Source organism: Lissotriton helveticus, chromosome 8 (genome assembly GCF_964261635.1).
Source record: "Lissotriton helveticus chromosome 8, aLisHel1.1, whole genome shotgun sequence".
In the NCBI taxonomy this organism is placed as follows: domain Eukaryota; kingdom Metazoa; phylum Chordata; class Amphibia; order Caudata; family Salamandridae; genus Lissotriton; species Lissotriton helveticus.
In genome coordinates, this window is record NC_136069.1 from 476,632,801 (window position 1) to 476,649,984 (window position 17,184).

General features: G+C 45.5%; 1 protein-coding gene across 2 annotated transcripts in view; it reads left to right on the forward strand.

Moving 5' to 3' along the window:
* Positions 1-17,184, forward strand: part of RNASEH2B (ribonuclease H2 subunit B) — a 300,760-nt gene that overhangs the window by 124,703 nt on the left and 158,873 nt on the right. For both annotated transcript variants that reach the window (XM_078657377.1, XM_078657376.1), the window contains one exon: positions 11,439-11,556. In XM_078657377.1, the coding sequence (XP_078513503.1) occupies positions 11,439-11,556 (118 nt within the window). The remainder of the gene's footprint in view (positions 1-11,438; positions 11,557-17,184) is intronic.

Below are 17,184 nucleotides of genomic sequence, written 5' to 3' on the forward strand. Positions count from 1 at the left end.
AAACAAAATGGCCGATCTGCCCCAGGGGGGGCAGAAAAGTCTAAAACATTATTAGGCCCCCTAAGGAAGCGACCCTTGCCCAAGGGGTCGCTTCCTTTATCAATAACAACCAATCCCTGGTGTCTAGTGGGCTTTTCTGCCCCCCCTGGGTGCAGATCGGCCAAACAAAACGGCCGATCTGCCCCAGGGGGGGCAGAAAAGTCTAAAAAATGATGTGGCGCCCTAAGGAAGCGACCCTTGCCCAAGGGGTCGCTTCCTTTATCAATAACAACCAATCCCTGGTGTCTAGTGGGCTTTTCTGCCCCCCCTGGGTGCAGATCGGCCAAACAAAACGGCCGATCTGCCCCAGGGGGGGCAGAAAAGTCTAACAAATGATATGGCCCCCTAAGGAAGCGACCCTTGCCCAAGGGGTCGCTTCCTGCAAAGAAAAACATTGGCAAACACAATCCCTGGTGTCTTGTGGGCTTTTCTGCCCCCCCTGGGTGCAGATCGGCCAAAAAAAACGGCCGATCTGCCCCAGGGGGGGCAGAAAAGTCTGAAAATATATATGCCAGCCCAAGGAAGCGACCCTTGCCCAAGGGGTCGCTTCCTACGCACAGTTTGCCCAAAGAAAACAATCCCTGGTGTCTAGTGGGGCATTCCTGGTGCACGATCGCGACGCTGTGCGCGATCGTGCACCAGGAATGCCGTGCATTGGGACATCAGGGGAGAGGAAACACAGTTTCCTCCCCCCCGATGCCTCAAGGCACCGAAAAACGGCGCCCCCGCCCCACCGGAGCGCCGAACACCCACCTCTATGCTGGACGCGCTGGAAAGAAATGGCTTCCAGCGCGTCCAGCGCTTCCTGATGACGTCGGCGCGCGCTGTGCGCGCTGACGTCACCAGGAAGCGTGGGGGGGCCAGGGGGTGGCAGCGGAAAGTCTTCCGCTGCTACCCATGCAAAAAAAAAAAGATCGCCGCACGGGGGGGAGCGCCAGCGCTCTCCCCCAGGGCTGTACTGATGACGGAGCGGTTCCGTTATCAGCACAGCCCAACCGATGCTGATGACGGAACCGCTCCGTCATCAGCATCGAAGGGGTTAAATAAAAGGAAGTGTGTGTAGCTGTTTGAACTGCACAAAATGTGTTTATTTATATACTTTTGGACACCACGCAGCTTTTATGTTATCAGCACGACACCCGCTTCAGGGACGCTGCACTTCAGATCATTGTCTTCTTTCCTCATTGGCGCTGGGGGGGAAGGGACATGGCTGCTTTGTTTACATTCCTCCTGCTACTGCGAAATAAAATGAACAAGCATTGGCATAGCCAATAGGTCTCGCTTGTGGGACCTTATAAGTATTTAGTTTTGCAGCACAATATCCTTGGTTCAACAAGGATATTGTGCTGCAAAACTAAATACTTATAAGGTCCCACAAGCGAGACCTATTGGCAATGCCAATGCTTGTTATGATTGTGCTGTTATTTAAAACAAACTCTGAAAATCAGCTGCCTAGTCCCTCTTATGACGTTTCCTTCAGAGGTTGACAAACAGTCTTTGTAGACTGGGGGTAAAGAAATCTAACTAATTTTCCTTGCAGGAAGAACTCTAGTTTAATCTTTGCTATGGTACAATGGGTGGGCTTTTTGGGGGGGGGGCAGGCACTCTATGACAATGTAAATTAGCCTCTCTAGACCAGGTTTTAAGCTACCTGTAAGCAGTGGCTGCTCCTCTGCTAAGGCTGAAGGAGCGTTGCCCCACTGCTTTTTAGCAGTGAAGTTAAGGGAAAATGAAATGATAATAACTTGCATTATCATTTTATTTTCTCCTACTTCCGCAGCTTTGCGTGAGGGGGCGGTGGCAGGAGATGAGTGGTAGCACCCTCCTCCGTGCGCAATGACTGCTTGGCCGGCCCTCTCGGGACCACCAAACCATCTTGCCCACTTTGCATGTTCTCTATGAAGTCTGCCTTGTAGCCTGGGTGGGGAACATGCCCAGGCTCTCAGTCAGCATCTGAGCGCCAGAGCACGGTTCTCAGACCAATCACAACACTGCTAAGGCAGCGTTGAGATTGGCTCACTTCGAGCCTGGGTGTGCTTCCTGTTAAGGCCAGTGAGGGAAGACTACAGAGGAGAGATGTGGCGAGAAGGTACTTTATTTTTTACTTTTTAATACCCGCTACCCCACACGTGCCCCCCTACCTCCGAACTGAGCTGGCCGCCGCTGCCTGTAAGTAGTTCTCTTGTGTGTAGCCCAGGTCACTGAATTAAGTTTTAAACTTGTTGAATTAATATATGTATACCATAATTGAAAATGATGTATTTGAGAGAAAATGTGTGTACTTTCTGAACTCAAATGCTGATGTTTGCAGAAAAATTGTGAAATTTCCCAAAAGTATTTAAACCTGAAGTTTGAGTGATAAGTCATGAAGCGTCGGGTAGGCTTGTTATTTGTCTAATTTATGCTTTTATCTAGGCAAAGTGTCCTCACCATTTGTTCCTAGGGGAGGGGGGAGGGGAGGGGGGAGGAGGGAGGGGGGACTTAAACTCCTTAATATTGATCCCACTCACAGTGAGGGTCATACGCTTGATGCGCTGTTCTCGCACAATATTATCTCTAGTCTCAAAGTGCTTCCATTGATCTGGTCAGATCACTCTGCTATCTTCTTTAAGCTAAACTGCCCTACTACCTTTACTGCCCTGAATATCAGGTCTATACCGACCAATTATGGATCCTGGGTAAAAGTTTATCAAAATCAGCTAGAGCAACAACTGGCTATCTCACGCCCCCAGGTGGTGGACAATCCCGAACTCGCAGCTGAGACCTATTCCACCTGGCTAACTCTGCCTTCTCTCAACTACGGGTAGCCTAGGTAAAACCCATCCGTCTGGTCCTTGGTTTTCAGAGGCCCCTAGACTCGAAAAACAGGGTTGCAGACGTCAAGAGAGGAAATGGAGAGTCCGAAATGACTCCCAGGAGAGAGAAACCTACAAACGCTCTTTAACTAAATGTTCGAGGCATGTGGGCTGCTAAATTCATATCTTAGCATTAGATCGCCGCCTAGTGTTGGGTCCGGATGATTGCACATTGTTGTCCTGGAAGAGTCTTCGAAGTATCCTGAGATAGGTGGCTCCTCCCCTGGACTACAGTGCGCATGGGCATCGGCTCCATCCCCAGATTGTTTTTTTCCGCCATTGGGTTCGGATGCGGTCTCGACGTCTCCCTGTCGGAACCGAGAAAAACTAACTTTTTACGGCCAAAAGGCCTTGTATTCTTTGCGTCGGTATTGTTCGCGCACGGTCTTGAGTTCTTCCGTCTCTTGGAGTCGGAATCAACGGAGTGCTTTCACTCTTCGGACATCGAGGCCTTCTCATCGCGACACGACGCAACTTTCCAGCATGGAGCGGAGTCCGTTTAAGTACTGTCCGCTCTGTGGGTCCAAATACCCACATATCGACGTGCACCCGGTCTGTAACAAATGCCTTTCACCAGACCATAACGAAGACAACTGCAAGGCCTGCGCAAGATTCAGGTCAAAGAAGACACTCAAGCTTCGGCGCGCGGTGCGCCTTGAGGCCAAACAAGCGGCCCGGGATCCAGAAAACATCTTCGGCGACCAAGAAGAGGAGGACCAGAGCCATCATCTTCAAATCTCCCCGCCCGAGACGGAGGTCGAGGCAGATCCGGAAGACGACGACGGAGTCGTGGGTCAAGGCCTTGAATACGTCGACGAGGTAGGGGACGTCGAAGAGATTTATGGGGCCGCGGAAGATAGCTCAGGGGACGAGCTATGCCCCGAAGGTTACGAAGATCAAGATCGGGTCACGGGATCGCCTGTCGGCCTTACCCAAGACCCCGTACCGCAAGCCACGGCCCCGCCTTCAGGCCCGGCCACGGACATACTTGCTGCGCAGCCCGTATCGAAACTGAAACTGAAACCTACGGTATCGACTACACCTAAAATGGCCGACCCGAAATCGAAACCGAAACTTATCGAATCGGGCGTCCCGAAGATGGCGGCCGTACAACCAAAAACGACTAAACCCGCTGCTTCATCGACTCCGTCGACCTCCGGTCCACAAAAGTCGAAGAAATCTGTCGATTCCACAGTGTCGAAATCGGCGCCAGAGGAGGGATCCTCTAAGAAGGGTGGTCGGCACAGGTCAACCGCTGCGACGCCGTCAAAGCCCGCCAAAGCCAGCGACACGGCTCCGGTTCCGACTGGGACTCCGTTAGTCGGACGCGTGGTGGAGACGGAGCCGACAAAATCGCACGGATCGAAGGCTGGCACATCTGCGCATCGGTCCAAGGACTCTGGGTCGGCGGCTGCGGCATCATCGTCCAAAACTCAGAAGGGCCAACAGGACGTCGGATCCGAGGGCAAGGTCAAGACCTCCTCGTCGGCGCCAAAGGCCACTGTAAGTGACGCGTCCCCCATCGCCGCTTCACTACAGAGAATCAGGGAGAAGGCCTCTGCTACGCCGGCTCCGATGCCATCGCCACAGAAGCCGATGGACATTCCGGTGAAGCCTGCGGGTAAACTTCTCTTCCTTCTGCCGCCAAAAGAGACGCCGAAGGCCTTTTCAACAAAATCGACGCCAAAGAAGTCAGATTCTTCAACGGCAGGGGCACTTTCAAGTCGGGTACTCGACTCTGAGGAGGATTCTGAGCGTTTTATCGACGCAGACACGGGCAAATTGACCCTTTACAAAAGGAGGATCACTTCACAGCCAGTAGACTCCTATGTCATCCTCCTGAAGAAAAAAAAGGCTTCCTCAGGACGCTTCAGGCCTCATGGAACCTATCCAGCCTCCTCCAAGAAGGAGCCCAACTCCTTCCCCAGAACACTCTGAGGGTGAGGGATATGTTGAAGATGACCAATACACTTTCCCCATCAATGAACCAGATGCACAGCCGGATTCATATGATGACATTGGTGACCAAGGCACCCAAGATGTGGGGCAAGACCCACAGCCTTTCAGTGCACGTGCATCCCCAACAGAAGATTCTGCAGGTTTTCATGCACTCATTGAACGGGCAGCTGCTAATCACGATGTGGACATGCATGCTGACCCAGTAGAAGAAGACTTTCTATTTGACACTTTTTCAGTCTCTGAAAGGACAGTAAAGACACTGCCTATGCTCAAAGGGGTCCTCACACATGCTGCGGACATCTTTAAGGAACCTACCAGGGCGAGAGTGGTCAATCCACGTATCGAAAAGAAGTACAAACCAGCGCCTGCAGACCCTGCATACATTCGGGGACAGTTGCCGCTTGACTCCCTGGTGGTCGCAAATGCCCGCAAAAGGGCCAACTCCCAAACAACGGGTGAAGCTCCTCCCCCGGATAAGGAGTCCAAAGTGATAGAGGCAGGAGGCAAAAGAGTAGCTGCACAGGCTGCCAATTTTTGGCGTATTGCAAATACACAGGCACTCTTGGCACGTTATGATAGGGCGCATTACGACACCCTAGAGCGGGTTTTAGAACACCTGCCTTCGCAGTTTCAAGAGGGCACCAAACTGCTTATAGAAGAGGGAAAACTGATCTCCAACGCAGCCATAAAGTGTGCACTTGATGCCGCAGACACAGCAGCTAGGGCCATTAACACTAGCGTCATGCTGAGACGACAGGCGTGGCTCCGCATATCGGGGTTTAAACCTGACATTCAGACAACCATACTTAATCAGCCAGTCAATCCTGATAGACTGTTTGGTCCAGATGTTGACACCACCCTAGAAAAAATTAAGAAAGACACCGAAACTGCTAAGTCTATGGGGGCCCTACAATCACAACAGTTTCGTGGCAACAATTTTCGTCGCTCAGGTGCACGTGGAGTCACCAGAGGACAGATGGGTCAACAATCGCAATTCTCTAGAGGTGGAGCACAATCCTCGTACCCCAAACAGAACAAGGGGGGTTACCGAGGAAACCGCACCAGAGGACGTGGCAGAGGGAACAACAACTCCCGCTCCTCTGCCCCAAGCAAACAGTGACTCTCTGTCACTGCCCCCCGACCACTTAACACCTGTCGGGGGGAGACTACAGCAGTTCCTGCCCGTCTGGAGAAACATCACCACAGACAGGTGGGTGCGACAACTTGTCCAGTACGGTTATTGTCTAGAGTTAAAATCCACTCCACCCAACATCCCACCAAGGCAACGGCCTATGTCCGCAGAGCACTTGCACTTATTGCAGCAGGAAGTAGTGGTGATGCTGCAAAAAGGCGCAATCGAGCTCGTGCCAGTAGAGGAGGAAGGCACAGGGGTATATTCCCTGTACTTCCTTATTCCGAAGAAGGACGGATCTCTCAGACCCATTCTAGATCTACGTCCCCTCAACCTGTATATACTGTCAGAACATTTCCATATGCTCACACTGCAACAGATTCTTCCCTTGTTAAACCAAGGGGACTTCTTAGCAACCTTAGACCTCAAGGATGCTTATTTCCACATACCACTACACCCGTCCCACAGAAAATACCTCAGGTTCACTATCCAAGGCAGGCATTATCAGTTCAAGGTCCTACCCTTCGGAGTGACCACAGCCCCAAGAGTGTTTACCAAGTGTCTGGCGACAGTAGCAGCGCACCTCAGGAGGCAGAACATCCATGTCTACCCCTACCTGGACGACTGGCTCGTTCAAGCCAAGTCGGAACAACAGTGCGCAGCGGACATGTCGACTACCATTCACCTCCTTCACGATCTAGGTTTCTCGTTGAACTACTCAAAGTCGCATCTTCAGCCGGCACATGTCCGGCAGTTTCTAGGTGCGACGATCAATACCCTGACGGCCATGGCTCAACCAAACCAAGTCAGGATAGACAGCACTCAGTCTCTGATCCAGAAGTTCAGACCACAACACTCACTTCCAGCGAGAGTGTTCATGCAGTTGATAGGCATGATGGCCTCCTGCATCTTCATAGTACCTCACGCACGGTTGCATATGCGCCCGCTCCAGGAGTGCTTAGCAAATCAGTGGACACAGGCTCAAGGCCAATTAACAGACCTAGTGTTGGTTACCAGTCGGGCATACGACTCTCTGCATTGGTGGACTCCACACAACCTTTGCAAGGGCCGACTGTTCCAGGAGCCAGTGCCACAGATTACCCTGACAACGGACGCATCTCTCCAGGGATGGGGAGCTCATCTGCTCACTTACACAGTGCAGGGACTATGGACGACGCAGCAACAGAAGATGCACATCAACTATCTGGAACTGATGGCAATCTTCATGGCGCTCAAGTCCTTCATTGTACATCTGTGCAACAAGGTAGTGTTAGTCCGGACGGACAACATGACCGCGATGTACTACATTCAAAAGCAGGGGGGCACCCACTCGCCACAGCTGTCTCATCTGGCTCAGGGCATGTGGCGGTGGGCCATTCAGAGGAACATCTTCCTCATGGCAGAACACCTCCCGGGCAAGGACAATCAGATGGTGGATCTGCTCAGCAGATACAGCCATCAAATGCACGAGTGGGAGTTGCACCCATCTGTACTCCACCCGTACTTCCAGCAGTGGGGTCATCCGGAGATAGACCTGTTTGCAACAAAAGAAAACGCAAAATGCCAACACTTTGCCGCCAGGTTCCCTCACCCACAGTCGCAGGGGAATGCAATATGGATGAACTGGTCAGGCAAATTTGCGTACGCTTTTCCGCCAGCCCCTCTGATACCGCTGGTGGCAAGAAAGCTAAGGCAGCACTCAATAAGTCTCATCCTGGTTGCTCCAACATGGGCGCGCCAAGCATGGTACACCACGTTCCTCGAACTCTCAGTGGTGCCGCATCAAAGACTGCGCCTCACGCCCAGACTTTTGACGCAGAACCATGGAGACATTCAGCATCCAGATCCGCAACAGCTCAACCTGGCGATCTGGCTCCTGAAGTCCTAGAGTTTGGATACCTCCACCTACCTTCAGAATGCATGGACATCATCAAGGAGGCAAGGAAGCCTACTACCAGAGCATGCTATGCTGCAAAATGGAAGCGTTTTGTCATTTACTGTACAGCCAATGACATCAACCCGCTAGATGCATCTATCCCTAACATCATTTGCTATCTGCTACATCTTTACAAGTGCAATCTAGCGTTCACTTCTATTCGGATACATCTAGCCGCCATCGCAGCTTATCTTCAGAATAGGCAGCATCTCTCTGTCTTCAGGGTGCCTGCCATTAAAGCTTTCCTTGAAGGTCTGAAACGAGTCATTCCCCCAAGAACACCGCCAGCTCCGGTGTGGAACCTCAATGTGGTCCTCACCAGACTGATGGGACCACCCTTTGAGCCACTGCACTCGTGTGAACTCCAGTTCCTAACGTGGAAAGTAGCTTTCCTCATTGCTATTACGTCACTGAGGCGTGTTAGTGAGCTACAAGCGCTCACAATCCAAGAGCCATTCATTCAGATTCATCCAAATAGGGTAGTGCTACGTACTAACCCCAAATTCCTTCCGAAGGTGGTGTCACAGTTTCATCTCAACCAAACTATTGACTTGCCGGCATTCTTCCAAAACCCACAAACGGTAGCGGAAAGAATGCTCCATACGTTGGACGTACGGAGGGCGTTGATGTACTACATAGACAGAACACAACACTTTAGAAAAACAAAACAACTTTTTGTTGCCTTCTCACCACAGCACAAAGGCAACCCTATTTCCAAAGCAGGAATAGCCAGGTGGATTGTTAAGTGCATCCAAATCTGTTATCAAAAGGCCAAGCGCACTTTAACGATACCCCCAAGGGCGCACTCCACACGCAAATTGGGGGCATCCATGGCTTTCATGGGGAACATTCCTTTAGAAGACATTTGCAGAGCAGCCACGTGGGTTACCCCACATACCTTTACAAAACACTATTGTGTTGATGTGCATTCCAAGCAGCAAGCTGCTGTAGGACAGGCTGTTCTCAAGACACTTTTTCAGGTTTCTGCAGCTGGCACGGGCAACCGCCGCTGATGGAGGGACTGCTATGTATTCTATGCTAAGATATGAATTTAGCAGCCCACATGCCTCGAACTGAATATGCTACTTACCAGTATGCATCTGTTCTTGGCATGTAGGGCTGCTAACATTCATATCGCCCACCCTCCTCCCCGGTGCCTGTCGCAGCTGCAGATATACTATTGTATTCAATCATTAGCATGGACATCCTTTACACTTTTCACTCCATCTTCTGCCACAATGGCGAAAAACAATCTGGGGATGGAGCCGATGCCCATGCGCACTGTAGTCCAGGGGAGGAGCCACCTATCTCAGGATACTTCGAAGACTCTTCCAGGACAACAATGTGCAATCATCCGGACCCAACACTAGGCGGCGATCTAATGCTAAGATATGAATGTTAGCAGCCCTACATGCCAAGAACAGATGCATACTGGTAAGTAGCATATTCAATAAAGCCCTAGTGATCACAGAAAAGGCAGCCTACTTTTCTTCGCAAATTGAATCTTCCAAAAACTCAGCTAAAGAACTTTTCCAAGTCATCAATAAACTCACAAAACAACCGGAGCATAAAAGGGAGTGGGTCAGCCAGTCCTTCTGCGATGAGATTGCTTTGCAGTGTAGGGGTAAAATTGACTCAATTTTTAGCTTATTCAGACACTATGGTAATCCTCCATTGCCCGACAGTCAAGATATGGTGGACACCGTTTCTGAAAAAGATGTGGCCTCTAATGGCCTCAATTCTTTTCCCCCCTGTCTCTTCGTCACACATAAAAGAGCTTATCCTGACCACCAAGTCTGGCTCCCCGGACAATCCCTGTCCGCCCTCAAGTTATAAAGCTGGTCCCTGACATTATTGCAGACCATTCTTCAAACTTGTTCAGTAACATGTTCAGAACTGGTATCTTTCCATCCCAATGGAAAGGACCCTCCATACTGCCATTATTGAAAAAAACTAATTTGGACCACGAAGACCCGGCCAATTATCGGCCTTTTTCAAGACTTCCTTTCCCTGCGAAAATAGTCGAGTAGGTGATGAATATTAAATTAAATCGGTTCATTAAGGACTTTAACTGCCTAGGTCACACTCCAATCAGATTTGGATCCGAACACAGTACAAAGACTGCCTTGATCAAGGCCACTGATGAGCTTAAATTCATCCTGGATGGGGGGGGGGGGGGTCTGTCTGCGGCATTTGATACAGTGGATCACTCTATGTTGATCCACCGTTTGAGAGCAAGAGGCATAAAAAATCTAGCGTTGAAATTAGTCTCATCCTTCCTATCGGACAGAGAAAACACAATCAACATTGATGCGTTCTCTTCAAGCTCATTCCGTTTGCCCTGCGGGGTTCCGCAGGGATCCTCTCTCAGCCCTACACTTTTTAATGTATACGTTACTGATCTGGCTGCTCTGGTTGAATCCTTCGGGTTCTCCCTCACCTCCTATGCGGATGATAAACAAATTGTGCTAGCAACCACCAACGATGTCAACCACACACCTCTTCGCATCCATGACTGCATGAAATCTATTTATGGCTGAATGAACAAACACCGCCTTAAGCTCAATGATGAAAAAAAACGAGGGGATTTTATTCGGTAATAATCCCCTCCTCTGGACTGCTCCTTGCTGGCCAGCTGAGATGGGCCCCATTCCTGTTCCCACCAGAAAAGCCAAGAGTTGAGGTGGTATGATTGACGATGGCCTACTCCTAGGCAATCAAATCAATGCAGTGATCGCCTCCTTGTACAATACCTTGAGAATACTTAAAAAAATATTAATCTTCCTTCCCATTTCAGTCAGGAAATCTCTTAGTCCCACCTTGTTATTGTCCAAGATCGACTACTGCAACGGCCTCTACATTGGCATACAAGCTCAACATCTGAACAAATTGCAGATCCTTCAAAACTCTGTAGCCAGACTTCTAGATTTACCTAGGCACCATTCTGTTTCCTCCACTCTTAAAGATCTTCATTGGCTGAGAGTCAAGAACAGAATTAATTTTAAGGCCCTTTGTCTTAATTATAAAGCCCTCCATGATGTAGGACTTTCATTTCTGAAGAAAGCTTTATCATGGAATCTCCTTCAGCTGAATCTTAGGTCAGCTCCTTCCCTGCTCCAGTTCAGAAAACTTTTGAAGACCTGGCTCTTCAATCAGTAGGTCCTTTCTTCCGCCCATAGTTGCTTACAGGATCAGCGCCAAGACACCTCCGGGTGTACGGTGTGCTTAACATAACCTAACAAATGTGCCGTTATATTGTTTAACTCACTCTGGTACACATTCTAAACTAGTTACACCCACTATTCCAGCGTATTTAAGAGGTACAAAAGGATTGTTAGCTTCATAATGTGTATTCAAGACATTTTACTGCTGTGTGCTAGTTTAATGTGTGTAATGGCAGTAAAGAAGCGTGTATTGCTGCCTTTTGTGTTGATTTCTAGCCCCTTTGCTATCAAAGAGTGACAGTTTATTTAGTAACATAGCACTGCGTTTATAACTATTTTGTGTTTTCTTTCAGCAAGCAAAGTTTCAACCAGTAGATCAGCTAGTTGTGGATGAAGAATTTCCAAAATGTAGCATGCTGGTAAAGTGCACACGGCTTCTGAAGACACTTCATCATGTGACTGAGGAAAAAGGTACACCATACATAATTAAGAAAACATAAATTTTCTGTGGATATCACTGCCTCTGCTACCTCGCCCTGAAGGACCGTAACCTCCTATAACCTCTTGTTCAAGTGAAAGAGTTGTCACCCAATTATTCACATAACCAGCGCTTATATATATATTACCTACTGGCGGTCGCCAGTAGGTATATATAGTTAGGATTTTTTCCCTATGGGATTTTTGAAAATTCTATGTCTAATAACTTTGGCGTTTGTGGACGGAATTGGCTGAAATTTTCAGCAAAATGGAACATTTTGTTTCTGAGCAGCCCCTGGAAATTTGGGGGGAGTTGGTCCAGGGGGGGCCGAGAAAAAAGGGGGGTCCCAAAACGTGTTTTTAACATTGAGTTTTCCATAGGGCGGTTAGCCTCACTTTTAGCCCGAACGGCTGAATGGATTTGCACGAAACTTGGCAAAATTGTAGGGACTGGTAGCCCGATGTGCCTTTTGTAGGTCTCAATATATGTGCTGCAGTGGATTTTGAGAAATTAACGTTCAAAAAAAGATATATATCTGTAAGCGCGGACCAGGCAGCGCCCCGGTTCGCGTACTTGACGCGTAACGGAACTTCGCGTAGCGAAGCTGATTGGCTCTCCGGTGTCTGTCAACATTCTAAACAGTCCGGAGCGGCCGCCATCTTGTCTCTCGGTAGGATTGAGAGACAAGAGGAGGCCAAAACAAAGGGGGAAATAACTATAAGGGGGCATAGTAGATCCTCGCTGACCCCCTAGGTTTAATGTGGAGGTTTTAAAGGGGCCCCGCGAAGCAAAAAAAAAAAAATTTTTTTTTTGTTTTTTTTCGTGGTTAGCGCCCGGTACGCGAACCGGGAAGCGTTCTGGGGAGCGTACCACAATGAAAAATGAATGATAGACTTTTCAAATGCTGTATGTTAATTGATTGTTGGTTTTGTTGATTATTTTTTATTTTTTTTTATTTTTTAAGCTTTTTTTATTGTGTTTCATAATATATTAAACTTTCTAACATTTCATTGTCAGAAATTTCATAATAATCATGGAATATAGATTGTAGTCTCTGAGGTTGTAAAATGTCCTCATTTGCAAGGAGGTTATCTACTGCTTGTACACATTGCAGTAGTTCTTGGTCCCAAGTTTCATCCATAAATTCAATCTCATTTGGATCAATGATTTCTGTGTTGGACTCTGGAAGGACAATTTCAAATGAAATGTTTTGTTCACTTTCCATTTTCCCTGAAATTTGCATAAAAAAAATATATATTAGTAGAGGTAGGGCACTGTTGGGATTATTTTTAGATAGGCAGTTTTTAACAGAGAATTTATCTTTGGGCAGTGTATAGTATCAGAGTGGAAGTAGGAATATAAAAAAGTGTATCTAAATTTATAAGTACTACAGAGGGATAGTATATATCTAACAGAAAAAGTTTGCCATATTAACTTAAAGTGCAAAATATACTTCAGTTATAAAAATAACAACTTACCTTTAAAAAGAAGTTGAAGTTATTAATGAAAATCCTATTGAAATGTACACCAGGAAGTAGTAGTCAAAATGGCTGTGTTTCCTTCTCTTCCTTTATATATATTCGGGTACATAACCAATCAAATGTCAGGTAAAAAAAGTAGAAAATGAAAGTAACATTTTAATTGGTTGTCAATTCCAACATTTCAGATGTGTTTTGTGAAGTAATTTACCTCACGGTATTTAGAGAGGTCTACAGGCTAAATGGCTAAATGGAATTCCAATCAAATTTGTGAAAATGGTAGGGATTGGTATGTAGTATGAGCTAATCTATATTTGGTGAAATTGTCTCAAGTGGCTTTTCTGTGAACTACTTTCCCACCTTTTTTGATGGTGCGCTTCCCAGGGAGCGACCCGGTACGCGAACCGTTGAGCGCCCCGGTTCGCGTACCTTAAGCGTTCCGGGAGTCCACCATTTTGTGTTTCGGTCGAATTAAGATACAAGATGGAGGGCAAATAATGTTCAGAATGGGTAGAAGGGGGCACGGTAGACTTATCTTGACCCCCTAGGTTTTCTGAGGGTGGCTGAGGAGGTTTATATGTGCGAAAAAAAAACATTTTTTTTAAAAATTTCGCGAGGTTAGCTCCCGGTACGCGTACCGGGTAGCGCCCCAGGGAGTGTACTTTGTTGAAAATTAGTGAAAAAAGTTAGAGTAAAATAATAATTGTGAGTGATTAGATGTAGGGTAGCTCTGAGAAGAGCTTTTGGGTTTATGGTACATTTAGGTACTTATAAGTAGGTACCAATGCACATTCTTAAATTCAGAGTGAAAACTCTGTTGCCCTCATCTGAGAAGTGAACTCCATCTCCTCTGTAGATATCTTGCATGTAGTAACGCAAGTTATTGTTGTACAGGGAGCCCATTCCATGGTCTCTCATGTAAGCTGAAACAGATTTGTTTACATGCTTCCTCGACTTCTCAATTTGTGGACAAAATTGGTTTGACCACCTCCATTTCTGTCTTTGGCATATATTTGAATATACCAAGGCAGTCTGAGGAAAAAGTGCCATTAATTGCTCAAAGGTGTCCTTTAAAAGCATTTCCAGACCTACACCAGTCAAAGTGCCCAAGTCATTACCTCCACAGTGCACAATTAACAGGTCAGGTTTTGGCAAATGCATAAAGGTTTTCACCAATGGTATCAATTGGTGACATTTTAATCCTCTGTGGCCAAACCACTTAATTTCCACATCTTGTAAATTGAGGTTAGGTAAATTCCTGCTTTCAACGTACCTTTGAGCCCAGTGAATATAACTATGACCAACAATCCAGACAGAAAACATGGTGAGAGAAGGTTCTCCTGCAGTCAGATGAAGTGTGGCAATGAAATGGCAGTTGAAAAAATGAGAGTTTGAAATGAAAAAAACTGTGGAGTTTCTGTGTTCATGAAGTAGTAACAGTGATTGGTGGATTTTGATTGATGAAAACAGAAAGTTAGGGTGTACAGATGTGTTGTTTGAAAGATGTATTTTGAGTGGTCAATAAAAAATCATTAAATGAAAGAAAGCACTGGATATGCAGGTGCACTGAGAGTTCAGAGTTCAATTGCAACATTGTTGTGTGAACTTGCAAACACCAGAGTTTTTCCAAGAGGTGGTTGCTATGGAAAATAGGCAGAAAGGGCAGAGGGGGAAGGGTTTTCATTTGAAAAAAAGTGAGGGAAGAGTTTTGATTGGGTGACATGAGAAATATGTGTGAAGAATTACAGCATTTCTGTGCTTTTGATAGCTGCAGACTCTGGAGTGCATACCTTTTGCTCTGCTGAAGACAAATTGGTGTGTTTCTTAGACTGTTTTCAAACTGAAAGTATTTGCTAAGGTGAGAAAATATTTCTTTACTTTAGATAGAGAATAGTGTGCTTTAAGGAGAAAATTATGATTTATGTGGCGCAAATTGCTTGTAAATATGCTCTCACATGTGCATGGAAAATTTTGATTTTGAATGTTTGTGTTACATAGCCATGTTAAAAGTGACGCAACCATGCTGGAAAGCCAATCAAAAAATGATTTCATGTGTTTTAATGACATTTTAAGTCATTTTCTGATGTGCAGTGTTTAGAAATTATGATTTGAAAATCGTTTTTGTGGAAAAGGAATTGTTTTTAAATTCATGACAAGGATATAATGGTGTATGGTTCTTTATAAGGCAATTGACTGTCCCTGATGTTATTTTTCTCATTTTAGTGTAAGACCTTTCTCTGTGGCGCAAATTGCTTGTAAATATGCTCTTACATGTGCATGAAAATTTTAATTTTGAATGTTTGTGTTACATAGCCATGATAAAAGTGACCCAACCATGCAGGAAAGCCAATCAAAAAACGCTTTCATGTGTTTCAATGACATTTTAAGTCATTTTCTCATGTGCAGTGTTTTGAAATTATGATTTGAAAATCGTTTTTGGGAAAAAGGAATTGTTTTTAAATTCATGAGAAGGACATAATGGTGTATGGTTCTTTATAAGGCAATTGACTGTCCCTGATGTTATTTTTCCCATTTTAATGTAAGACCTTTCTTTGTGGCGCAAATTGCTTGTAAATATGCTCCCACCTGTGCATGGAAAATTTTGATTTTGAATGTTTGTGTTAATTAGCCATGTTAAAAGTGACCCTACCATGCAGGAAAGCCAATCAAAAAACGCTTTTATGTGTCTTAAGGACAATTTAAGTAATTTTCCCATGTGTAGTGTTTTGAAGTTATGATTTGAAAATCGCTGTTGAGGTAAAGGAATGTTGTTAAAATTTATGTGCGCCATATGCCCCCAAATTTCTTTTTCAGGGTTGCAGCAGGGTGTTCTTGAGACACCCCTGCACCTTTGGAATAAATTCCTAATTTGTGATGAGCAAATTGTTAATCGCAAATTGCACCTTCATTTATATGAGCCTCCTAGCTCATGGAAATGAATGGGTAATTTGCAATTAGCAATTTTCTCAAAGCAAATTTGGAATGGTAAAGAATCGCTATTTATTCCTTAAAATTCGCTTTTTTGGAAATGCAAAATAGTTATATGATACATATGGCGGTTGATGTCTAACAAGATAAGAAGTTTACGGATACATTTATGATGACTGGTGCAATGAAGTAGAAATCACTTACTTCATTGGTAGGCCTTTACAATAAATTATCTCCTCTGTATTCTTCATCAAGCGTAACTTTAATCTGCCATCCTGAGTAGGCCTCACCTTAAACAAACCTCTGGATAGGCCACATCTTATTGTCATCCTGAATTAATCATTTAAAATGCTAGGGACAGATTTATGATAGGTGTATACCTCTTTTGTGCCACTTAGAAAACATTGTCCATGGGGAAATGACTTAAAATGTCCTTAAGACACATGAATGTGTTATTTTAAAACGTTTGCAATTTTTTTGGGTCACTTTCAACATGGCTATGTGTCTGAAACAGTCAAAATCTAAATTTGCAATGCACAGGTGGGAGCATATTTAAAAGGAATGTGCTTCATGGGGAAAGGTCTTATAATGTAATATGGGAAAAATGACATTAGAGATACTGAAATGCCTTATAGAGAAGCATACACCATTATGTCCTTGTCATAAATTTGCAAACCATTACTTTTCCCCAAAAACGATTTTCAAATTATATTTTGAAAACACTGCACATGTGGAAATTACTTAAAATGTCAATAATTCAAAATTTGTGATTCCTTAAATGCAATGTATCAAAAATAAAATATGTAAAAAATGATATTAAGGATTTGGAAACTACCACCAACTTCTAGTTTGTGGTAATTTGCGAATTCTTTTCAAAAAGCATTTTTTTCAACAAAAAAAAAAAGGTCCCATATGACGCCCATACATGCCATTAGGGCATGTAGGTGTGCCATGTGCTCCCAAATTTCTTTTTCAGGGGTGCAGCAGGGTGTTCTTGAGATACCCCTGCACGCTTGAAAAAAATCCTATTTTGTGATGAGCTAATTGCTAATCACAAATTGCAACATTAATTCCTATGAGCCTCCTAACCTATGGAAATGAATGGGTAATTTGCAATTAGCAATTTGCTCATTGCAAATTAGGAATAGTAAAGAATTGCTATTTATTCCTTAAAATTTGCTATTTAGGAAATGCAAAATAGTTTGATGGTACATA